We start from the raw sequence: 26,276 nt of genomic DNA, 5'->3' as shown, positions 1-26,276 counted from the left end.
ATGTTGAATTTATACTGAATTTTAATGAGATTAATCTGATACGTAAATACATTCAATTATAAATGATTGAAGAGAGGTTCAAATTTCCCTGCAATATTGAGAGATTACAGGCAATTTCCCTTTTTCCCTTTTCTCCAAAATTTACTCAAAATTTCCCTGCGCCAAGGGAAATTTCCCTTCAATTGGCATCACTGGTTTCGACCATTCAGTCTACAATGTGCTGTGTACACATGATAAGCTCACTTACATAACTTGTTTAGGCATGTCTTGACCTGCCCGGCGCGGGATTTGGTTGTAGCTATGGCCATGAGCAATATGACGTCATTCACCGAACTTTCAGGGCAGAAGTAGTAAACAAATATAGTATAGATTATTTTTAATCAAATGTAATTTATGCCCTTCGCAAAGCCATTCCTAATATTATATTTTGAAAATTAAATGGAATGTTCCTTATTCTTCATTATCTTTACTGTTTGTATTACTATATTGTAACTAATAAATAATTCGAAAAAAATAATAGAATATAACAAAATATGGTCACAACATATAACAATACTTCTGTCCTACTAGAAGGGCTACGGCATTGTCCTACCGCAAAGACAGACGCTTAAATGTTGAGTCATTAAACTTACCGATTGATTGGTAGACTTGTGTTTTAAATTTTTGGTCAGCAGTGAAACTATATAACATAGAACGAGACCTACCGTTTAAAGCAGGATCTAAACAACCGTAGTGTGTTAGATGCTCTTCTACTGGGAATTGAACTCAGAACCTCATTCACTGAAGGCATGTACATTAATCACTTTATTTTCTCGTTTATTCTTTAAAAAACAGAAGCACCAAATGCATCCATTTTTTTCGCTTCCCCGCATTATTTTGGACCTATTTTTATCACCTAACTATTATTATGAGAATAAAATCCTTTTGCAGAAAAAGATACATTCTTCCAAGTTGGAAGAACATTCTGTCTAGGATCAACGATAGAAAGAGGTTTGTTACTTGGAATCCTATTCCAATAAAATTAATTAAAAGGCGTGGCCAAATTAGCCATACTTAAAGAAGATAATGATATTTGATTAACAAGAAAAAGAAGAAATTAAAAGGCCTTTGCATAAATTTGACTGATTTTTCTCCAGTAGTCTATTCCTTTGTAATTTTAAAGTGTACAACACGGGTATTCAAAAGTTGGAATATTCTAAGAAAGAAAGGGGGGAAAAAAGAAAGAAAATGAAAAAATACATATCGTTGTTTCGAATTTAATAAAATATTGTTATATTACCGTATAAAGATTGTCATATTGTTTATGGTTTAAAAACAAAACTAAAAAAAAAAAAAAAAAAAAAGTGGAAAGCGAAGTGAAGAACCAATATGAGATGCGATTATGTTTCTGCTATTCAGCTTTTTCACAGGTCGATTCAAACAAAATGAAACTTTAGTTTAACCTCTGCTATTATGTCCAATAGGCAAAAACAAGAAGACGATAAATGCCAAGTGAATGATTATGGAACAATTGGTGAAATGAAAATGTAGAAGCTAATGGACGAAACCCATGAAAAACCTGTAGACGTGTTAGCTAATCTACGCTCATATGACCTGGGATCAGTGACGACTCCAGGAAAGCAGGGCGAGAGCTCTGCCACAGTAACTATGCCTCCTCCTGACTGCCCCTTCCAGACATGTTATACTATTATGAAAGTAAAGTAAAACTATCCTTTTCGGGATACAAAAAAGCAGCTTCCCCCAAAATTTCTATGCCCCCTTCACTTTATCCCCACGAAATTCAAGCTAACGTCGTCACTACCTGGGATCATAACCTGATAAAGATCCCCAACACTAAAAGTAAGGGACCCACCACCACTCCACCTTCAATTTGAGAGCGAATAGTAATGCGGGGGATGAACTAGTAATGCGGAAATCGTTCTCCATCGTACATTAATACAGCCATATCAGTACGAATTTTGCTATTTCGACCGTTGACAATCAAAAGTGCACACCTAGTTTGAACTAATTTTGTTTCGTTGAATCTTCTGCGTTGATTAACATGTCACAGTAAAGGACCCTCTATACTACAAAATACAGTAGCCCTTCGACTTACGTCGATTAGCAGTTCGTTGGAAGTCTTAAACAATTACGAACACTAGCGTCTAGCGTCTATAAGCAGGGCCTAACTTGTGGGGGGGGGGCAACTGCCCCCAGGGAAGCTCCCCGCCGTTCGAGGGGGGCCCATTCTAAGAAAAAATTTTCTTACTCCATATACGATACGACCATAAAATTATAAATGAAGCATCAAACAGGTTAATTACATTACATTAGCACACAGAAGATAAATAAAACAAAAATGAGTCGTGGATCCATTTCAGAAAAAAATGTCTTCTATTAAGGGCCCTAGAAGTAATATTTATTCGTATGTAGTGTTGTAAATAGAAAAAAAACGGTTCGTATTTTTTCAGAAATGTACGTTTTTTTAGAAAAAAAACATTGGCTCTCGTTTTTTTTCTAAATTTCGTTTTTTTTCAAACAGTCATTTGTAATGCATCTTACGTCTATTTAAGTATGAAATATTTTTATGTAGGTGTAATCACCGTAAAATGCAACATAAATTAACCGCTAGATACTGATACGCTACAAATATTTTACAATTTACATGAATACCATACCTATTAACAATTCGGGCTTCAGCAGTTTTCATCAATATCAACTAAGAAATAAAAGTAGAAATGAAATTTTGTTTTTTCGCGAATGCAGGCCTTTAATAAGTACGAAAAAATTTGTCACGAGCAGTATAAAATTCCAATAACTTGTCTAAAGGTAAAAACTAATACTAATTTGCTTAATAGTATTTTCTAAATGTCATACATAAATAATTTGTCGACTAGATATATGAGATATGCAGAGCCGGCTCTACCATATATGCCGTGGCGTATTTACGATTTTGTTTCTGGAGGGGCTTTGCTAACTTTCGGGGGGATTTGCCTGAAAATGTGAAAATTCTGCAAGATATTTCATATACTTTACTATAGTAAGTAAGATGTCGGGGGGAGGGCTTAAGCCCGGAATCTCCCCTAAATACGCCACCGTATATATCAGAGCTGTCCAAGTGGCGGCCCGCGGGCCGTATGCGGCCCGCCAGACCATTTTCTACGGCCCACAAAGCTCTCACGACATACGATTGTTATTACTGATTACATTTATGTTCATTCTTTTAATGTTTCCACTCTTCTTTCGAAATAAGGCATCCATTTAGTGCTTCTGTACAACAAAAAGACCCGGACATCCAAGGCAACACTGGAGTCGGTAATGTAGCTATAGGCTAAAAGGAACGACTACTTCAATTAACCAAATCAAACCAACCATACCAATTCACCATGAAAATTGTGAAGAATCTCTTCGCAAGCTGCCTTGGAGATTCTTCTCTTTTACATCTGCTGCCTCGCAATAACAGGATTGGATGTAGATATCCCAGCCCTTGTAAACTCTCCAAGTTACCATCATTTATCCCATTGAATGTAATATTTCAAATACATTTTTATATTTTTCTTTTGTAGTATAATAATAATAATAATAATAATAATAATAATAATAATAATAATAATAATAATAATAATAATAATAATAATAATAATAATAATAATAATAATAATAATAATTATTATTATTATTATTATTATTATTATTATTATTATTAGCTGCGGCCCTCCACCTTGCTAGCAAAGACGGTTATGGCCCTCAGGCTCATTATAATTGGACACCACTGGTATATATGCAACACGTGCATTTGCCTGGAACGGCAAGATTGGATGGTCCGGCAAAATCTGTCATAAGTATATTATTTAAATTAAATATTTCTTGTTTAAAACAGACTTCATGATGATGGTAGTTACATTTACTGAGCTGACCTATTAGAATACTACATTCATAAATTATGTTTAGGTTGCATTAGTTTAAGGCCACATGGACAATCCTAAAGCAAATGGTCGAATAAATCCGAGCACAAATTGCTTGATTGTTTTCAAATGCAAGAATTCAATTCTCGAATAGTAGTGAATATCTGTTCCATTTATTAAGTTATCACAGTTTTGATATGAAAGTAGTCTTGTTTTTGTCAGAAGCAAGTTCCTTATCATTGAAGATAGAAACATTTTTTTTAAATGTTAGAAGATGTAGAAGAAAAATCAAGAAATAAAGATAAAAGAGCTAGTTGCACTGGAATTGCAAACTGATACATTGAGATTGAAGCTCGATAGTGAATTCTATAAAAAGGATTACCATCTTTCCTCTGCAGGTGTGTTTGCTTTATCTTTCACTATCATAATAGATTAACATTTAAAGAAAAAAACAGACACAACGGAATTGCATTTTTAGTAAGTATTTAAGCCTTTCTGAGTGCGACTGCACTTACCCTCACCTTTGTTGTTCATGCTGGAGTAACATACTTAAAATCAAGACTTCTAAGATTTGTTCTTTCTGGAAAAAGGGGGAGGCTGCAAATTATGCCATTGCACGAGGCGACAAATTGACTAGGACTTGAATATAGGATGACTCAATTTGAAGTAATGCAGGGTGTTTCAAAATTAATATTAGGGTTTTAAAACTTCGTAGTATCTATTACAATTAACTTACAATTATAAATATTATATCAAATGAAAGAGCAACTCAAACAGTTTTGTACGCACGCATGTACATGCATTGTTTCTTCTGTCTGCCGTTAGAAAGAGCAAGTAGCAAAGATGGAGACTAGAGAGCAGAAAGCTTTTTGTGTTTTAATAAAGACTGAACCTGTACAGTGCAACCGTCCGTGTGAAGAATATTAAGGAGACGCTTGCAACTACGTCTTTATTGTTTGCAGTTGCTACAGGTCTAAAGCCTACAGACTACGGTTTACGTGCCAATTTTGCAAGTGAAATATTCCTGCATAACAATGAAGATTTTCTGGATCGTGTCGTCTTCAGTGATAAATCGACTTTTCACCTAAGAGCTAATGTGAACACTCATAATGTTTGCATCTGACCGTCAGCAAATCCTCAGGAGATGGTACAATTGAGACGAAACTCTCCTAAATTGTATGTGTTTTGTGCCATGTGGCGGAAAGTTTATGTGCCTTTCTCGCCTATCGACCAGATGTGTGCCGTGTGACGAATGAATCTCACATTGAACACTTGTAGCAAAGACTGTTTGAGGTGCTCTTTTACTTGATGCATTGCTTATAATTGTACGTAAAATGTAATAAGTACTACGAAGACTTAAAACCCCAAAATTTATTTTGAAACACCCTACATTTCTCACCAACAGTGTTGGAACTAAGATGTAAAAAGGAGAGAAAATTTTCCTTATAAAGTTATTGTTTACAACGACATTATTGTTAGTCGAGACTATAACTACAACAACAACACGAGTTAGTAGTCAAAAAATGTAATCAAATGTATACTCGGTGGCCCAGGTGGCCAAAGTGGCACACACAGGTGTGTCACTTGTTTAATCCGCTCTAATGTGGACACTAAGATATCGGGATATTATTCTTGCAAAATGTGGTTGGACTATAGTTTAACATATTAATTTCTTTTTCTTCTGGTGTCGAATTTCCTTCTCAAATTTCACCCCAGTCAAAAATTCGAGAATTTTCTAATTGCGAATTTCCTTTACTTTTTTTCCCCCTGTAGCTTCCTTCGTTGTAGAAAGACATCCTTAAGACTTACCAAGTAGATACCTCGGATGGATACCTAACTGTTGACATCAAATGGGCGGGCCTGCGCGCAGTGTTGCCAATTAGGGAAATTAAAATTCTCCTATATTTGGGCAAAAAATTAGGAATTTTTGTTTATAAATCCGTACCTATACGTCCGAGAGCAAGTCAACTTACGCCAATCGAACATTTGTTCTCACTTAACAAACGAAAGTACAGATCGTTACAATGGGGTAATTAGGGGGCGCACGTAAAATTCGTATTTAGGTTCTAGCCCTTGATTTTTCTAATTTTCCCTTACTTTTCTGTTTACCGTAATATATTTTTGATAATTAGAAGCTTTGTTCCTTAAATATCGCCATAATACTTGTAGGATATATTAGTGGAGTACCAATGTTTAATTTAAGATAGTTTGCGTCTGTTTGGTAGCAGTGTTGCCAGCTACAGAATATTTTAATTTCAGATTTTAGGGGGAAATTTTCGAAAAATTATATGTTTTGTTTCTATTATTTCCCTCTTGTTGGCTATATCGAAACAAACGTACCAGTATCTGGAAGTCTCATCTTTGCTCTACACAACACACTATAGAAAGTTTCAATAGGATAATTAGGGGAAGTACACTTGAGGTTTAGAGTGGACCTTGTTCTCTAATTGGAAAGATAACTGTGATTTTTTAAAGGTAGAATGAGATATTTTTTATTGACATGCTTACTTTATTAGATATCGTCACAATATTTGTAGGATATATTAAAGGGATACCAAAGCTTATTTTAAGATAGTTTGTGTGTGTCTGATAGTAGTGTTGCTAGGTACAAAAAATTTTAATTCCAGATTTTAGGGGCAAATTTTGGAAAAAATTCTCGTTTTTATTCCTATTATTTCCTTCTTGTTGGCTACATTCGAACAAATGTACCAGTGTCTAACAGCCTCATCATTAGCCTACACAGCGCACCATAAAAAGTTTTACTAGAATAATTAGGGGAAGTACAGTTGAGGTTTATAATAAACCATGTTCTGGAAATGGTAAGAAAATGGTGAATTTCTGAGGTAGAATGAGATTTTTTTTAAATTTCATGCTTACTTTGTTCTATATCGCCATGATACTAGTAGGATATATTCTTGCAGCACTACGGTTTATTTTCAGATAGTTTTCGTCTATCTGATGGCAGCGTTTCCAGCCAAAACAATTAATTCCCTCTATTAGGTGAAAAATTCGGAAAATTTCCCTTTTCCCCTCTATTATTACCCTCTTACTGGCTACATTGAAACAAACTTACTACTACCTGAAAGCTTCCCCTTTGCCCTACAGAACGCACCATAAAAAGTTTCAATAGGATAATTAGAGAAGCTGTAGCCCGGCATATTTGATTTTTGCTTCTGAGGCGTAAAAAGTGTCAAAATTTCATGTGTATGACAGAATTTTTTCTTTCCCTCTTTGAATGGAAGCCAGCGACTTCAGGATTTCACTGTGCCTTGTCAACACACCAAAGATGTTTTTTGGTGACTTGAACCCATATAGGAGCACTGGTGCTAGAAAAAAATTTTTTTGAATTTCGTTTAGGGAATTTTTTGTAAATTTTCACCCCTACATTTCCCTCAATAATTTCCCACCCGTTGGAAACACTGCAATACAACTTACACCAAAAGTAGCCACATCCATTTTCTTAAAACCAAGGCCTTAACCATATCAATCGAATGAATAGTTTTTGAGCAATAAGTCACTAACTGGAAATGTAGGAAAACACCAAAAATGACCTGGGGTCGAAAGGAATAATCACACAATTTTGCTCGTATAGGTACAAAGAAACAAACGATTTGTAAGTTACGAGGGCTTCGACTCAAGTTCTATTGATTATTTCAATAATCTGCAACATAAATCAATACATAATAGTTGCCAGAAAAAAAACAGACTTTTGAAAAAAAACATGAAAAAGAACGATGTTTTTTATTGAAAAAAAACTTCACAGAAAAAAAACCGTTTTTTTACAACACTATTCGTATGGCTTTGAGATTTGTTAATATTGTCCCCTTAATTAATTTGTTATGTATGGAACGGGCTCAGGGGTGTAACTAACGGTTCCGCAGGCCTTGCCGTGCGGGAGGGCCCACAGAAATGGCCCAAGAATTAGAAAAACAACTTTTATAGGGGACCCAAATACGCGTATTAATGCTTGCCCTCCCCCCAGAAAAAACTTTAAGTTACGGCGCTGTTTATAAGCATGTTTACGCTTTTACGCCATAAAGTATGCAACGAGATACGTAATATTTTTTTCTGTATAAAAGAAATATAACAAAACTGTTTTCAACGGATCCCTTATTAAATAGAAACATTTTGCGATCCTATGAATTTAGAGATGAAAATGCGTTAAATCCCTTCCATTAAACGAAAACTGTTACGCAGATAACAGAAATCAAAATAAGCATTATAGCGGAAAATTTAAAGTCTCGGAATCCAGCTTTTGGAAATTTTTTGGATATATTGCGAGAGGTCAGGTATACATATACACTACGTTATCTGCGAAAGAGTCTGTGATATACAAACCGAAACAGACACAATTATGTGCAAAGTCGGAAAGGTGGGGGGGAGGTGGAAAAAGAAGAATGTTCCATTAAGTTGGAAGAAGAGTGTATACTAGAGACTTATTAAAATGCCATCAAAAGTTCAAAGGAACTGCAAGAATTTTCCGTATAACGAAATGACTCTGATATGATGTATGGTTTCTCAGGCTATGGAATGTCGAGTAGCCAGGCAACAATGTACACAAAAATCTCGTTGAAGTGAACGTGTGAACAGTAGTTCTCCCCCCGCTGGTTGTAAAGTTTGTGTGTATTAAGTAGTAGCAGAATAAATTCTTAACTGAATAAGATACGTGTAGCATTTTCTCTCAATATGTCCATTATATAGATTTGTTTATTTACACCCTATATATATATATATATAAAGCAGAGATCTACCTTCATTAAGCAGAAACCTATCTTTAACGGAAATTTGTGAGTCCCGTCCAATTCCGCTAAAGACAGGCTTTACTATACATATAAAGGAATCTTACTACATAAGTCATGAAATAATACTATGTAAATAATACATACTGAAAACGCAAATCACTATAATAATCTCTTCTTTATTGCAGGAAACACGAAATCGATCTATGAAGTCAGACAAAGCTGACCACAGAAATTAGTTAGGACGGTAGATACGCTCCTTATAACCCAGTATTATGTAGCGCACATTAAAATAATAACTATCACACTTACGCAAAATCACGGTCACGATTTCTCTATATATTCAGACGTTCATTTTCTGATGTCATAGGGAAAATATGCACAAAAGATTTAATAATATTCATTTTAACTGATTACCTGTAAATCTTAAATGTGTCCTGACATTGTAAAAATTTCACTCATCTCAACAGCAAACTATAAACACTCACACACACACAGAGATCAACAACTCACGACTGTCCAACCCCCTCTTCAAGGTTCACTGTTTACTCCCAAACATTGTTTGGGCTTCGATTTGTTATCAAAAGATGGCTTTGGGCTATGATGACGCATCGCAGACACTGAAGGAACTCATATGCGTAAACACCATAGCAGCAAGAAATGAATCGTTAAATGAAATAATAAAGCATACTATTGACATTACTCAATTTTTAACATCATTATTTTTCTTACTAACATTTGTATAACACGAAATGATATACAAAGAGATCTACATATTGTTAAATAACTGGGCAAATTATCCTTTAAAATATAATAAATAATAATAACAATATTTCTTTATTAGGCTCACTTTGCTTTTCTCTTATTAGAAAAACTTTTATAAAGGGCAAAAATACATGTAGCTTTCCCTTTCATTTTAAGTACATTTTTAAAATATGAAAGCAAAAAAAAAAAAAAACGTTTCTGAAGCATTCCCCCCTTAAGAGGCCTGTAGTCAGAAGCTTAGATGTATCCAAACTAAATTTTCCTATCTGTAAATTATGCTGGTCAAAAATGGCTCTTAATGCCTGAAAATCTGGACTAGAGCTATGCTTTCCAGAGATAGCTACCCTCATGGAATGGTCACCCCTCAAAATGTCAAATGTAGTACCATTAAGAAAAAAAATGGTCACCCATTTCTCTTTTTGAAAGCTCTGTATCCTTATTCTTACATGAAATTACATTTAAAAAAACAATCGTTGTGAGAATATGATCTTTAAAATATATTTTAGTGACTAGTTTTCTTGACTGCACATTCATATGGAAGTGGAACAGGAAGTTAATTGGTATCTCCTTGGTTAAACTAGTTGTGTGTGTTCAAGATAAATAAATAAAACTGACAGCCCTCTTCCAGTAGAAAAATATTGACTTTTCAAGATGAAAATCAGTATCACGACACGTTTTCGAGACCAGACTACCTCAATCGCTACTTAAATCTAACGTGTATCAGAAACAAGTACTGGGAATCGAACCCAGAACGATGTGCACAGAAATCATACGTATGGCTTTAGGAACTTGAGCGTAAGTGAACACTAAAAATCACATTGAAAATCCACAATTTTAAGTGAATGCAACACCATAAGCAGATATATATCTCAAGGTGTTGCATTCACTTAAAATTGTGGATTTTTCAATGTGATTTTTAGTGTTCACTTGCGCTCAAGTTACTATACTATACGTATGATTCCTGTGCACATCGTTCTGGGTTCAATTCCCAGTACTTGTTTCTGATACACGTTATATATACGTTATGATACGATATATATAATATAGCGCACCTACATATATTTCTAATCTGGAGGTCTGTATCAAAAATGGGCACCATCACTCATTTGGCCTTCATGAAGGTTGCCTTCATTCACCTTCATTTCGGTATAGCAGAGTAAGGGCGAATCAGGGCGACGGTATCAATATTATTTAAGAGTAGAGCGAATAAGGGTAAGTGTGAGCAAATAGATTGAGGGTGAGTGTGCCAACTGATTGAGAGTGAGTGCCTCAATATTATCTGAGGATAAGGGCGAGTGAGTGTGAAGGTAAGTGAGGGTTAGGAAAAATGCCAATCTCTAGTTTGTACAGTGTATCATGACTGACAGAATTATACAGAGGAATGTATTCTATGTTACTTTATTGGATAGACTGGTCTACACCAGGGTTTCTCAACCCGGGGGTCGCGAGAGGTTTCATGAGGGGTCGCGAATATAAGTGGTTTTTGTTTGGTTTGTGAATTTAACGTCCCGTTCAACAGAAAGGCTATATGAGACGTGGACCTACAGTTTAACGTGGAATCCGAACCACATGAGCTCCTGCCAGGAATCGAACCGGATCTCCCACGCCAAAGGCGTGTATGCTAAGCGCTTAGCCACGAGAGAGCTCGCGAACACAAGCGGAAGATATAAATATAATTAGAATCTAATATCAGAAATTATTTTTAAATATTATTTTGAATTTTGTTTTGATAGACATATTTTTTTTTGTTTATACATAGTTACATACTGCTAAGAACAACAAAAAAATAGGTTAACAAGTGCAGAGTTGTTTAAAAATCAGTTTAAATGACAGAAGTACGATACGAAACTCATGAGAACTGCATATTGAAATACAATTAAAATTCAAAGCTAATGAGATACTGAGCATGGTGTGATTTCACTAGTGCGGCAACGTTAGGTTCAATCTTCGTGACGCACAATATCGGTTCATTTAAAATACTCAATCACTTTGTCAGGGCCGCGGTGGCTCAGTGGTAGAGCGTTCAACTCTGGTGCTAGGGGTCTCGGGTTCAAACCCTGCTCCCGCCAAGTGAATTTTGTGGTGGACAAACACCGTGTGCGTGGGTTTTCTCGGAGTTCTCCCGTTTCCTCCCACTTTCTTCATTCCACCATTTCACTCATCTCTCATCATCACCGTCTCCTTTAGCCTAACCGGCATAATCGTGGGACGTAAACTCAAAAATTTCATTTTTTTTTCAATCACTTTGTCTTTAACAACTGCCCAAGTTTTGTTTAACCAAAATTAGAAATCACTTTATTTATTTTTTTTATCATATAACCCAAAATTAAAAGGGTTATGAAGTTTTAAAATTTTTAAACGGCCATTTTGAAATAGTATGACGGATCGGATGCTATATTTGTAATATGAATGAACTGGCCAAATTTGGTTTTAATCTATTCGCTTTTAGGGAAGTTACTTGTATCCACTATATACAAGAAATAGATTCTACCTAGGTCAGCGTTGGTTGGTCTAAACCAAAAAACGAAAAATGTTCGTAAAAGTGTGTTTGTAAAAACTTGATGAACACACATTTGTGAGTTATCACGTTTCACTCCTGTATATTATTCGTATTATATTCAGACCTAAATTCCCCATTCATTACTCAAAAAGATTATGCTACAAAAGCAACATTTTTTTATACATATAAGTTTATGAATGTTTGTTTTGTGATTTTTTTTTATGGTTTGTTATTATTGTTATGTAATTGCAATCAAAGAAAAATTCTAAATATTGTTTCGTTTCAATGATGTTCACTATTTATAAAATACATCGAAATGCCATACTTTGTGTGTGTGTGTGGGGGGGGGGTCATACAAATCACACGAGAGGCATTTAGTGAAATGAGAAGTATCTTTGGTATCTATTTATGTATAAATGAGTCTAAGCCAAAGTGGACTCAAATAATTCGTATCTTTATTCACTTCTCTTACTGATATGAAAATTAAGGCCTTGTATTTCTTTAACTTGGACTAATAAAAGTTGTTGTTAAGTAACTTGAACTAAATTAGTTCTTATGTACTCTGTAATACTTTGAAATTGTCCATATGTAGTTCTGTATAATGGTTTCACTTGTACAACTGTTTATCTTTTTGTCCTTCTGAAATGACACTTGACAATTATATTAACAAGTATGTAAAGATTAGTACAACGCATTTTTATCAGGAGTCCTTCGTGAGTGAGTCGGAAGACGTATCGCATTTGTAGCCAATTAGTCCTGGTTCCGAGTTCAAATGGAGGACAATTTCTCTCGGATGTAAGTCGAGAAGCGGTTTGGATTCCGCTTTAAGCTTATGTGACCTTTCCAGCATAAGCCGGTTGTTGCATAATAACACCAAGGCGGAACAAACTTATTTCTGTCCATACATGATATGAATACATAGAGCAAATTATTTAAACCAAAAAAACCTGGTTTAAACCAAAAAAAAAGTTTTTTTTTTCAATAAAAAACATGTTTTTTGCCAACCCTGACCTAGGTACTATTATAGAAATAGATGGATATTGTGAAATCTCTGCAATAGGTATATTAAAAATCTAACACTAGATTATTACAAAACATAAATTATAAGAGGGTCACTGGTAAGAGGATGTGATAAAATGGGGGTCGTGATAGGAGTTAGGTTGAGAACCACTGGTCTATGCAAATACCTAGAAAAGTTAAACTGATTATAGAATTCCTTTTCCAAACGAATAATTAAAAAAAAAAAAAAAAACGCAGCCGTTACTGTTTCAATGGCTCTCGAGCCTTTTCTTTCTAATTCCCGTCACAGAATATAGAAAAGGGAAAAAAAAAAAAAAAACACGAAATGTTTGGGCGACTGCTAGTGACAGGCTTTTCAAAGAAACAGAAATTGAAAGCACAAAATTCGCCGCATGGGAACTTGCTGAAAAAAGGGATTTAATAAAAAAACGCACACATAAAAACTCTGACACGAACATAAAAAAACACTATTTCGATTCTACAATTACTTTCTTGCGAAAAAAAATCATTTCTTATGTGAAAAAACAAATTATATTGAATTTTAAAAAATCAAACAGCATTTTAAGCATCTAGGGAAAAAAACGAAAATAAGAACCGATGATAAACAGAAAAACAATTTAATGTATTTTTTTTTAAAAAAAAAAAGAAAATATGGATTAGAATTTCTACGTATTGAATTTATGGATTATTCATCATACTTGTATTTATGCAAATTTGTGGTTCCACCACTTGATACGTGCATTTTGTTCATCATCTGGATATAACTTCCTTTAAAACGCCGCATAAAGAGAATGCAATTTCTTCTCTACGTTACCAAAACAGAATGTGTCAAGTGGGTATACTCTTTAACTGACAACTGTCTACTGTGAGTGTTAATAAAAGATAAAAATGAAATCTAAGTTTTACGTCCCACGGTTATGCCGGTTAGGCTAAAGGAGACGATGATGATGAGAGATGAGTGAAATGGTGGAAGGAAGAAAGTGGGAGGAAACGAGAGAGCCCCGAGAAAACCCACGAGCACGGTGTTTGTCCACCACAGAGTCCACACGGCGCGAGCTGAGATCGAACCAGGGACCCCAAGCACCAGAGGTGAACGCTCTACCACTGAGCCACCGCGCCCCCACGGTTAATAAAAGAAGAATGCTTATATTTACATGTACAAATAATAAATTTCATCCCTATGCTTTACCTCTTGCCTGTTTCTAGCTAACAGTAAGTTTTAAAAAAATCGAGTGTGATTAATGACTGATACCTCTGCAACATATGCGAAAAATTACATGTCTCACTGTGTTTAAGATTTCTTCTTGCACCTGCAATGATCAGAAAGTTCAGAAATCAACAGCAAAATGAGCGTGCCAAGCAGAGAGTAGTTATTAAATACCTGCACAAGAAAAACATGCCTCCTTCCTATTAAAAAAAAAAAAAAAAAGTGAAACTTTGAAGCAACCTGTGATATCTTATAATTTTATTTACGAAAAAAAAAAAAGTGTTGGTGGCTTAAATCCTAACAAGATGAACAGCCTTTCAAAACAATAACAAAGTGCATGTTATAATAAGACAAGATTGGAGTGAAAACAGGCTTCTCATATCATACTGTACACTTTTTTTTCAAAACAAAAGTTAATTTTACATTAATAAAATTAACTACAAGATAGGTACCGATACTACGATGGTAATTCTCCACAAAAGCGACACACAATTCTAATTTGCAGGCAACACTTAACAATGTTTCGGATGGAAAAACAAACAAACAAACAAACAAACAAAAAAAAATCGATAGATATGTAAAGAATAAAAGTGGATCTGAAAAGGTGGGGGGACGCATGATGTCAGGCTGTCACCGTGCCCCATCTTTCCCCACTGTAATTTTTTAGGAAGTAGGGGAACGCCATAGATATATTTTTGAAGCGGGGTGTCCCCCTCACTTTTACCATTGGATATGTGACGATGTGTGAATCACTATGATTACTAAACCAAACATAAGGGAACTTCCATCCTCTAAGAAAATATGGTATCATCAAAGGCAATTTTTTGGTGGGTGGGGGAGAAAGAGATTCACAATATGTTACTTTGGGATTATTTGCAAGCCCGTATTGGTGAGTTGACTATAAAATTACGTGTTGCAACAAAGGAGAATCATGGAAAGTTAAGGTGGAAGATATTTATCACGATAATGCTCCCAATCGGTCTTGCGAGTTTTAATGGCTCTAACTGTACGGCTTAACATTTTCTTTGTTTTCTGCAAATTAATGAACAAATACTGTGATAAATATGGGAACAATACAACAGATTTCTTTATCATTAGAAATGCCACTGTCACCCCATCTGCTAGGAGTTCAATGAAGCTCTGATTTAACTTTTCTGTCAAGTTTCTTCGCTCAGCTCATCCTCCTTTAAATATATATATTACTGAACAACAAAGATAATGAAGAATATCAGAAATGTAGAAAGTAATCCAGGTAGTCTCTACAATTCGGGTGCTCAGCAATTATGATGTCATGAACTGCGCACCCAAATTTCTGGTCTGTAAGAAAAAGTTTTACAAAAATGTTAGTTTATTTAATGGCATTTTGTAAATACCACCCGGCTTACTTTGTACATTTTTTATATCCTTCATTGTTTTTAAATTATTCACTAAAATTCAAAAAAATGAGGGTGAGTTTAGCGAAGAGCCTTGACAGATAGGTTCACCTCAGGAGCGTCATTTCAGATTTTGCTGAGGGGGGGGGGAAAGACCCCTTCATATGAGTAAAATTTCGCGTTTTTTACTGATTTACTACTATTCTATTAATAAAATCTATATAAACCCTCAACTCAGGGGGGCAATTGCCCCTCCCTGCCCCCCTAAATGACGCCCCTGGTTCACCTAGATCTCTTTCTGTGTCTTTTGAAAATATCTATAGAACTATAGACTATAGTCTGTAGATGGTAACTTTAGCCCGTCCAGCTAACAACACAAACGGTGAATTGCTTGAAAATCTTGCTTATTCACCTGATCTACCCCCAATAACTATATGCTCTTCCCAAAACTAAAGAAATGCCTGTGTGAAGGGAACGATTTTCATCCGACAATGAGTGTACAAAGGTCATTAGTACTATGAGAATGCATGTGTGAAGGAAGTGCCTTTTAACCGACAATGAGTGCACAAAGGTCGTTAGAACTAAGGGGATGCCTGTGTGAAGGAAGTGACTTTCAACCGACAATGAGTGCACACAGATCGTTAACCACTAAGTACTTTTCAGTTGGACAAGCTTTCTTCCAGGAAGTACACGAAATTTTGAACTAAACTATCTAGAAGTATTACTTACCTTGAATTTTCTGCAACATCGTATCCCGCGTTTTTAATAATCGAGAGATGTTTTCTTGGGTCTCAACTACAGATTGATTGTCATCAGTTTCAGTTTTCAGTGATAAACGGGCTTCCGCTTCCCTGCGCCATTCTGCTTCTAATTCTTGGTCTACATCTTGAAGTACACTTTGCCACTGGCCATCCCATTCAATTTTCAAATCCTACGAAATCAGAGAGAAACGGAAAATGGAAAAAAAAAAAAAACTATACGGACACTTACAAATATAGTACAACTACTATTGATTAAAAGAAAGAAAGAAAAAACAGACGAGTTTGAAATTAACATATACCTACTCAGTATGGTTATATATTTTTGTTACTAGAAAGAGATATCATGTATTCAAATCTAGTTTGCTAATCAAAATTTCAGGTACAAAATACTATACAGGATGCACACAAATTACTGATCAATTTTGTATAGAACTACTGGTCCAAATTAACAACAATTAAGGTTTATCTTACGACGCTTGTCGTAGTTTAGAACAGTCAAAATGGGAGATGAATGTGTATACCCTTCCCTTGACAAAATCATGGATACCACGGCATTCCCAAGTGTCATGGAAAGTTTCCTTCCTTTACGAAAACACCAAATATGAAAAGAATTTTCGAACATTGAAGCCAAATCTCCCCTGATTTTTACATATTTTTTAAATTAAACTACGAGATACATAAATCTGAAGAAATTTTAACGATCCGACTTTCGGAATTTGAGATATTCGAACATAAAGTGACCTGAGAAGCAAACTGGTCCCAACCTAATTTTTATATATTTTGTAATTTAGATCACGACGAGAGGCGACGAAGACAAACCTTGAGGAACTCCAGAGTGTAAGAAGATTGGATAAACAAGAGCACTATTTATGGATATGTATGCCAGACGTACTGTTAAGAAGGAGTTCATCAAGCGTATATAAGAAATACATAATGCATATTGATGTAGTTTATAAATAAGCCAGTATGCTCAACTTTATCAAATGCTTTCTCGAGATCAAACGTGAATAAACACGACGGAAAACTCCGGTTATATTTGTTATAAACGGCCCTGGTAAAACGAAATAGCTGATATAGGGTACTGAAATGAGGCCGGAAACTAATTTGATGGATAGGCAGAAGATTGTGACGTCGGATATGATCATGAATTTGGCGAACAAGAATCCGTTCTAAGATTTTACAGAGGCAGCTATTTAAAATGAATTGGTCAATACAACTGAACATCCGATGTGATTTCCTTGGCTTGGGAAATAAAAGAATTTTAGAGTATTTTCAATCAAGTGGAAAGAAACCAGTACCAAGGATGAAAGTATAAAAATGGCTGAAAAATAGACGAACGGAAGGAGGCGCATGTTTGATGAGTACATACGTGATGCTATCAAATCCAGGTGCGGTATTAAGTTTCTTTCCTAGACTTTGGTGATATCGTCTGTTGTTATAGGCTGCATAAGCGGATTATTTGGTTCGAAAAGATGATCACAGACAATTCGGTTACTTCCGTGTTGTTCATGGAAAGTACGTAAGTTCCTATACTCAACTTTACTTATTACAAACTGAATAAAAGAAACGTAAAAATATTTATGTACTCTAAAAGACACCAATAATAGAATAATTTTAATTAAAAAAATTACAGATGACACGTCGCGTGAAGCGCAAACTGAATCTACCAAAATACATGTTTTATTCTGCCATTTATGGAACAAAATTACTAAATACCACGATTTTTTTCGTATGTTGTATTTGTAGTGTATTCAATTACATTGTTCTCGGATAAATAAGTTAGCATTTACGTTTCTACATACACAACTGCGTACGACATTATGTTAAATAATGAAAATGAAATTAAATCTTCCAGTTTTACGTACCACGATTATGCCGCTAGGCTAAAGGAGACGACGATGATGAGAAATGAATGGAATGTGGAATGAATAAAGTGAAAGGAAAGGGGAGAATCCCGAGAAAACCCATGTAGACGGTGTTTGTCCACCACAAAGTTCACCTGTTGCGAGCTGGGATCGACTTAGGGATACACGCACCAGAAGTGAACGCTCTACCACTGAACCACCGCGGCTCCCACATCATAATATCTTTACGAAAAAATTAGAATACTCATAGTCCTTGTGGTCTAATTTACAAAATATATTAAAATCAGGTGGGGTCCAGTTTCCTTCCCTGGTCACTTTATAGTCGGATATCTCAAGTTCCGAAAGTCGGATCGTTAACATTCCTTAAGATTCGTCCTGCAGCCCACAGATATTTGATCATGTAAGATTATCCCACAAAGAGAATTCAAAAGGGTTATTTTCAATTTCAACTAATAAATTAACGTTTGAAATTTTACACCAGATTTCAAGTTTAGAAAGAAGAGCTCTTGGAGATGAACGCCCTAAGATCCCTGGGAATATGGTCCTATCAGCTATTTCAAAACATACTCAAGATGGAACATGATAGTACCCAATTTTGTACGTGCTGGACAAGAATATATTTTGAGCAGATTCATAGAAAGGCTACAAGAAAAAAATTGACGGGGCTTTTGATTTTACACTCTTAGTTAGTAAGTCTCGTTACATTTTCATCCCTTGGATACTCTGTATGCGAAAGTCAATACTGGCAGAAAACTGCGAGATGATATATCATACACCAGTAATTTTCAAACTTCTTGACAGAAGTTTTACTCTTGGAAGTTACATTTACCTTCGAGTGCCCTCCTCTTAGCATAACATATATTACTTTTCTTTCTCAGCAAATTCCTTTATGCAGTGAACAAATTGGAAAATGAGGAATTCAACTTATATAATGCCGAGGCGTGCCTGTATACATTCACTGATCAAAAGTGAGATACTTCAACCAAATCTATACTAAATACACCGTTTTATAGTTTCACTATGAATTAATGCTGTTAAAATTGTTCGAGTACACCTTACTCGAATATTTACTTATTCATTTATTAGATTAATTACACTGGTCTAAACTCTTTCCAGCCTTCGAACAAAGTAGACATAAACAAAGCGAAATGTATTACTCCGCGGCTCACACGTGCTTCGGCAGTCAGAGACGTGAACAGCAAGATCGTTTGCTAGCTTACTGTCGTCGCATAATTTCCACAATGTTAAGGCTATAGTTGGTTCGTAAATAATTAACGCACTGACACTATATTGGAAATATGTATTTTCTTAAATCCTTATATAAACGAGCTTACCGCTGTTCCTGTGTCCTCTTTTGTGTTTTATAACATGAGACGAAAATGGATTATTGTCACATATCGTCGCCACAAAACTCGGCATTCTGCTATAATTTTAAATGAGTGGGGTAGGCGCAGGAACGCATACGCATGCGCAGTAAATACTATATGTCCAAATACGCGTGAGGTTGAAATAAAGCTACATCTGTTGTTAAATATTACATATATTGAGTTTATTATCACAAAATGCAGGATAAATTCAGATATCTTTATTTGAAATTATTATTTTAGTAGGAGTTATATTGCGGTAGGATACTAGTGCAGTGAGTCCAACAACCAATCACTGGTCATCGACCCACTGGTAGTCAGGTGGGTTTGTTTACATCTACTTTTTTCTAAGGTTGGAAAGAGTATACACAAGTTTTGTCCCAGACATAATTTTGCATGCTTATATAGTATTCTTACATGAGCAATTCAACTTTGCTATCACTTACAGCTTTATAGATATTGGAATGTTTCTTAAAATCAATTTTTACGTGATTTTTTAAAACCCATATTGACCTGGAAAACTTGTTTATATTTATTACTGTTTACTGATAGCATAGAGATCTGTGTTGTATGTGTCTGACTAATGGAGGGGAATGGCACAGTCCTGTCACGACATGTCGCGACCTGACACTTGGCTGATCACTGCATTGTTCAACTGCTTCAGTTCTTTGTAGACTCTGAAGTCATCGCTGGACCATTGTTCTTTATTACGAACAGCTTTGTTTTGTGTACTAGAACTTAAATATGCCACACAGGTACTTAAATGATCCGGATAGTTTCTGGTATGTGTGTGTATAGTGAGTTGGCTTTTAAATTACAAAGAAAGATTTTTTCTTTCTAAACTCCATTATTTTGATTGGAAGTTTGGGGATCAAGACAAGCTGGGTTCTCCACATTTGATATGTTATTTGTTCAAGGATTTTTATGAGTAGGCAAACGGTTGCCGTCATATGCAATTTGCTGTTTTCACGGTTTGGAGAGAGTCAACATTTGATAACTATAGGCATCTAGTAAAGCAAGCTGAAAGCATAGGAAGATTTCGGCTATAAAATGTCTCTCAAGGTCAACTTTCTTATTCTTACTCGAATTTCCTTTCAGGATAAGCTTGAGCCTGTAAGCGACGAACATAATAAGCTCTTCCATCAAGATATTTCAATCACGGAGAAAAGGTACCAACAACAGTTTAATTCCAGTATGTTCGCTGAGTAATGCTTGACTAGTGGTGAGAACAAAAACCGGTTTTTCGGTTTTCGGGTTTTAGGAAAACCGAAACTGGCTTTTGAAAATTTTCAAAAAAAAAAAAAAAACAAAAAAAAACGGCATTCACCGTTATTGGTTTTATCCTGGATTCGGTTTTGGTTTCGGTGAAAAGCCGAATCGGTTTTGGAGAAAACCGAAATGTCGGTTTTCCGGATTTCGTTTTTTCCAGAAACCGGTTTTGCTCATCCCTGTTTGACTTTGAATAGGGAAATTCCTTAGGCAAAACGCTCAAGGAAGTAATCAATTAACATCATTTAGGTATGTTGGACATAGGTACTTCACTGTAAATGCTATAACGGTAAAGTATTTACATAACTGTCTCAAGAAAACCATAAGTGATAGAGGAAAGAAAAGTCATCATTGTTTAAATCAGTGCAAATTTTCCTATAAATGCTAGCCAATAAATTTTTGTATTAAAAAAAAAACAACTCCATTTTGTAGACCAGTGTTATTGATTAACTATTTTGTTCGAACTACAATCCAGTTCTCTGAATAGTACAATACTTTTGCATAACCTATAGAAAAAAATGTAACCGTGACGAACAGTCAATTTCATGCTGATTTGCTTGAGACTCTTTATAACTCTGTTGTACTGTTACTGTAAGAATGAATTACGAATATTCTTGAATTTCAGAGAAGCACATACGTATTTTTGTGTACGTTCCCTTGAGTTGTTATAATAATAATAATGATAATAAATCGTTACGGTGATCAGGGGCGGACTGGCAAACATAGGGCCCACCCTGCTAAACTGAAATGAGGGCCCACTGTATAAAAAAGTAACTTTGTGGCCTCAATGCAACACAAAGAATGCAATTGGAGGTAAATTTGCGATATATTTCGAAACGCAAGACTTTCCTTGACATAAGTAAGTCATCATATCTTCATGTCACTGAAAGATTAGATATCGTCTAATGTAGTCCGCCCACTCCTCGGCTGGCCCCAACTTCTCTTTTCATATGAATACCTACTTTGCACATCACAAATAATTTTTTACATTTTACTACACTTATTTTAAATTAACTTTAAATAACTAAATGGAAATTAACATTTACACGATATACACACTGATTTGACTGACAGCATAAGTGTTCAGCACTTTTAGAAGTTACACCAACGCTTACTGAGCCCAGTGCCGGCAGCTAGTGCTCTCAAACGGGTCAGGTCAGGCTTCATCGGGTCAGGGCTCGAGTCGAACCTCCTTGGGTCACAGGTCGGGTCAGGGTTGCTCTAGCCACGGGTCGGCTCGAGTCAACTTTCTTATGCGTCGTTTCGGCTAAAACCTATTCGGGTCATGAGTCGGGTCGGGTCGACGTTCAACTCGACCCGACCCTCTCGACCCAAGAAGGATTTAGCCGAAACGACGTATAAGAAAGCTGACCCGAGCCGACCCGTGGCTAGAGCAGCCCTGGCCCTGGAGTAGGTGACCTGGCCCGACCCGTGTCTCAAGCAGGCTTGACTCAACTCTTGACCCATGAAAGCCTGATCTGACCCGTTTGAAAGCATTACGCGGTAGCAAATAGTTCAGTTAATTTCGTGTTCGTCTGTTAAAGTTGTGTAATTTCAAGTCAAATAGCCATAAAAGATAAGCTACAATTGACTGAAATCAACCAAAGACGTGCTGTATACATTATAATTTATAAACACCTTAGACAGAAAAACAAAACAAAACAAAACAAAAAAAATACCTGGCAACTGTCCTGCAGTACTGGAATGAATCACATCACGCTCATTTGTTCTTGGGGCTTCACAGATTCAAATAGCCTACGTTATTTGGGTCAGATGTAGCTTTTTGTAAATCACATCTTCGTTTGTGTTCCTGCTTTTTAGCACCACTTTTATATTTTTTTCTTTACAGTAACCTTACAATCATTCCTACCATCCATACTGACACAACTACATCTTTCTTCCACAACAAACGACACGTAACTGGTGTTCCAAATTGAATTGCTGCTATCGGATTTGCTCTTCGATGTAATATACAAATAAAACACGACCCGAGGGCAGCAACTTCATAGTAATTGTTTGAGGTTTGTATAAAACAATCGTTGATAGTGGCGACTAATTTCTTTTCGCTTTACCGCAATGAAAAAAAAAAAAAAAAAAAACAACAACAACGAAGCCTGATCCAATTTCTTTTTTCGAAGCTTGGTCTGAGGACAATGCAGTTCAAAAGCGTTCCGGCACCACCTCCACTTTCCACAATAACAATATCTACGAAACTATTGTTTCTTTAAAACATCGCCACTCGCCGGCTTGTAAAAGGACCGGAGTAGGCAATGGTATCCAAATCCAATAACAACCCGAAATCTACTGTGTTTCTTATATTTAAAAAAGTAGAAGTGAACGTGCTCGTTTTTAACAGCTGCTGTATCACAAACCCCACAATGTTTTAGGGCCTGATTGTCTCATAGACGGAACCTTTTCAAGTCGATAAACGTGAAAAAGAATAAGGTCTGTTCATGAAAGTTTAAGTCTTTTTTTATGCAAAACACAAGTTTGCGGGAGTTACGCTATCATATTTTTGATAGTGGTAGGTTTAATTGAGCACATCTTTTTAAAATTGGTGGAGGGGGCCCACCTGTGTGGAGGGCCCACCCTGCATTTGCAGGGTAGCAGGGTAGGCCAGTCCGCCCCTGACGGTGATCAAACGTAACATGAAAGCTGAGTTGTTTTTTTAAAATTAGGTATGAATGGTGATCAATAAGAATTCATACAAGAATCAGGCCCTACGGGGTCACCACGTTGTTCAGCCTCTTGCGACCACCTTTAGCTTCCAGTAGATAAATACACGTTCAAAACATTAGCAGTCATGATTGTGAAGTGAATTCAAGTTAGCCCCAAAACTACCACTCATCGTCTCCGTGTTCTGGCTAAGGGCCTGCTAAGAATGCAAGGACAGAGTCAGCCAAACCAAGCATGGAATAAAGTACTGAAAACCAGTACTATATTTTCTGTTCAATTTCACCTGATAACTTTGGTATTTCAGTGAGGCTTCACTGTGATGGATCAGCCAAAAGACTCAGAATACTGTCTATAAATGGACTCAGAACTTTTTAGTGATATTTGTGATGTTCCATATGGGTTCCTTAAAACACGTGTTTTCGATCAAATATGGTGGATTTCAAGATGGAAGCCACAGGCTGAAAGCAACCTCGAACATATAGCGCTGTCTATCCCAATGTATAACGCTGAACTCGAAACTGCCGAACCCTCCGTTTCACAACAAGAAGGTGAACTGGGATTTTTGTCTCACAACGTACATCCGTTTATGGATGTATCAAAACAAATTATTATTATTATTATTATATTTATTATTATTATTATTATTATTATTTATTCTGCTTTTGGCAGGTCTTACGACTAACGAGGCTTATTTATTTATTTAGGTTTAGGTCTCGAAATGTTTCTTCCACGTTTCTTGACCTTTAGTTTCCTCTTTTACCTCCCAATAGTTTCTTCTATTCTTCAAATCATGGACAGTTGTTCTTGTTCCTTGTTCCTCGCTTTCCTTCTATGATGGTAAGACGAAAACGTATTTTTTCGCAAGATGTGTCCAATCCGTCTAGGATTTTTCAAAATGTTGTGAATATTCTTAGAGTATTATCAGTAATTTGAGTGTTGATGGTATTATTAGTAATTTCCCGACGACTATGAAAGCTAAACTATCTTCTCTATACTCACTAGAATAAAACCAGTTGAGAATGCTCCAAGAACATTACCAGAATGAACTTTAAAAGAATGGAGATATGGAGTGGGAAGGATAACTGTCATTGTTCCTAAATGTAAATCTTTTTATCCGCACCTTCTTCTCTTTCTCGCAAAAAAATAGCAAAATATCATCTCTCTATGACTTACAGTTCTCGAGATATGGCTGCTTAAATATCTAGAAATTCGAACTGTTTTGTCCAATACCTGGGGAACGGTGGCCAATTGGCCAGTAAACAGTTAATCAGTTGCCACCGGTTACTATTTGGTACCAAAATATTTACCATCCTCTTAGGTATTGATCAACATCCATCTACAACTTATGGTTCCCGAGCTATGGCTTATTAAACATGTAGAAATCGGCCATTTTTGGCCAATATCACGGGAACGGTAAGTCATAGAAAGATGATATTGGTGTTAATCAATCCCTAATAGAATATTAAACATTTTGGTACCGATATTAATTGGTGGCCACTGGCCATTGGTCAAACCAGTGGCCAGTTGGACAATGGCCGCCGGTTACAATTTGGTACCAAAATATTTACCATCCTTTTAGATATTGATCAACACCAATACGATCTCTCTATGACTTACGGTTCTCGAGATATGGCTCCTTAAATCTCTGGAAATCGGCCATTTTTGGCCAATATCTCGGGAACGGTAAGAGTGATGCGAAAAATTTAATCACTTTCTCTGATAGTTTTTGATGCTCTATCGAATGCAGGGTTCAAAATTTAAAAAAAAATCACAAATAACAGACAGACAGACAAATATAAAAAGTTCGTTACTGAATGCTCTAAGTTTATTGAATATTGTTGCTCAGTGCTATAAGGAACGAGAAGCTAAATGCTCTGGCAATGGAGTAAAACATAGTAAACGTGGTCGTAAGTTCATTAAGCATATCGTAGAGGACTTTATCACGGTCAAAAATAGAAGACTAGTAATGGTATTTAAGTGACTGCCAGTACGTACGAGGAGGCTTGAACAATGAACCTCCATAACATATTATATATATAATTGGCACCCACGGACCACACAGTACTATTCTACAGGTCAAAATAAAGCGAAAATGATATATCATGGTATGTTCTCTGGGGCCTTCTAAAGCTGCTATGGGGAATCAAAATTTTACAAAATCTTGGAAATCGCAGATTATTTTGGTGCCATTAGCATTACTCTATGAATATAACAAACAGTTGAATCGATTGCTATACTAATAAATGATGCTAGTGTCAATCAATATAAACTTTAGCTGCCATCTGAAAAAAATCGATATAACTATTTGATAGATTGGTAGAACTAATCTATGCGTTTTTATTTGCGACGTTGCCACATAGTGCAATTTGTGTCTCCAGACGAGGGCGAGGAGATGATTCCTGACACCAAAATAAAGCAAAAAAGTATAGATCAACTTGAGTCCACAAATGCTTCCTTTCGGAAAAATGAAATGAATTTTTTAAGTTTTACGTCCCACGGTTATGTCGATTAGGCTAAAGGAGACGATGATGATGAGAGATGAGTGAAATGGTGGAATGAAGAAAGTGGAAAGAAACGGGAGAACCCCGAGAAAATCCACGAGCACGGTGTTTGTCCACCACAAAGTTCACACGGCGCGAGCTGGGATCGAACTAGGGACTCCAAGCAAACCGGAAGTGAACGTTCTACCACTGAGCCCCTGCACCCCCGCTTCCTTTCAGAGTTGCAGACTGCCGAAAACATTAAAAAGTTAAGTTTAAAGGTCCATAGCTCCAAAACTACCATAGTCGGATCAAGACTTCACTTAGGAACTAATAGGTGTGCTACTCGAAAATACATGTTTGAGAATCCTGT

General features: G+C 36.0%; 1 protein-coding gene across 2 annotated transcripts in view; it reads right to left on the bottom strand.

The window, feature by feature from the left end:
- The window catches only part of LOC145668685 (uncharacterized), a 742,633-nt gene that overhangs the window by 242,056 nt on the left and 474,301 nt on the right, over nucleotides 1–26,276 (bottom strand). For both annotated transcript variants that reach the window (XM_081736754.1, XM_081736755.1), the window contains exon 17: nucleotides 16,218–16,419. In XM_081736754.1, coding sequence (XP_081592880.1) covers nucleotides 16,218–16,419 — 202 coding nt within the window. The remainder of the gene's footprint in view (nucleotides 1–16,217; nucleotides 16,420–26,276) is intronic.

This window comes from Thermobia domestica, chromosome 13 (genome assembly GCF_964235325.1).
Source record: "Thermobia domestica chromosome 13, izTheDome1.hap1.1, whole genome shotgun sequence".
Classification (NCBI taxonomy): domain Eukaryota; kingdom Metazoa; phylum Arthropoda; class Insecta; order Zygentoma; family Lepismatidae; genus Thermobia; species Thermobia domestica.
Note: the sequence above shows the minus strand (reverse complement) of the source record. Positions and strands in the feature narration are given on the sequence as shown.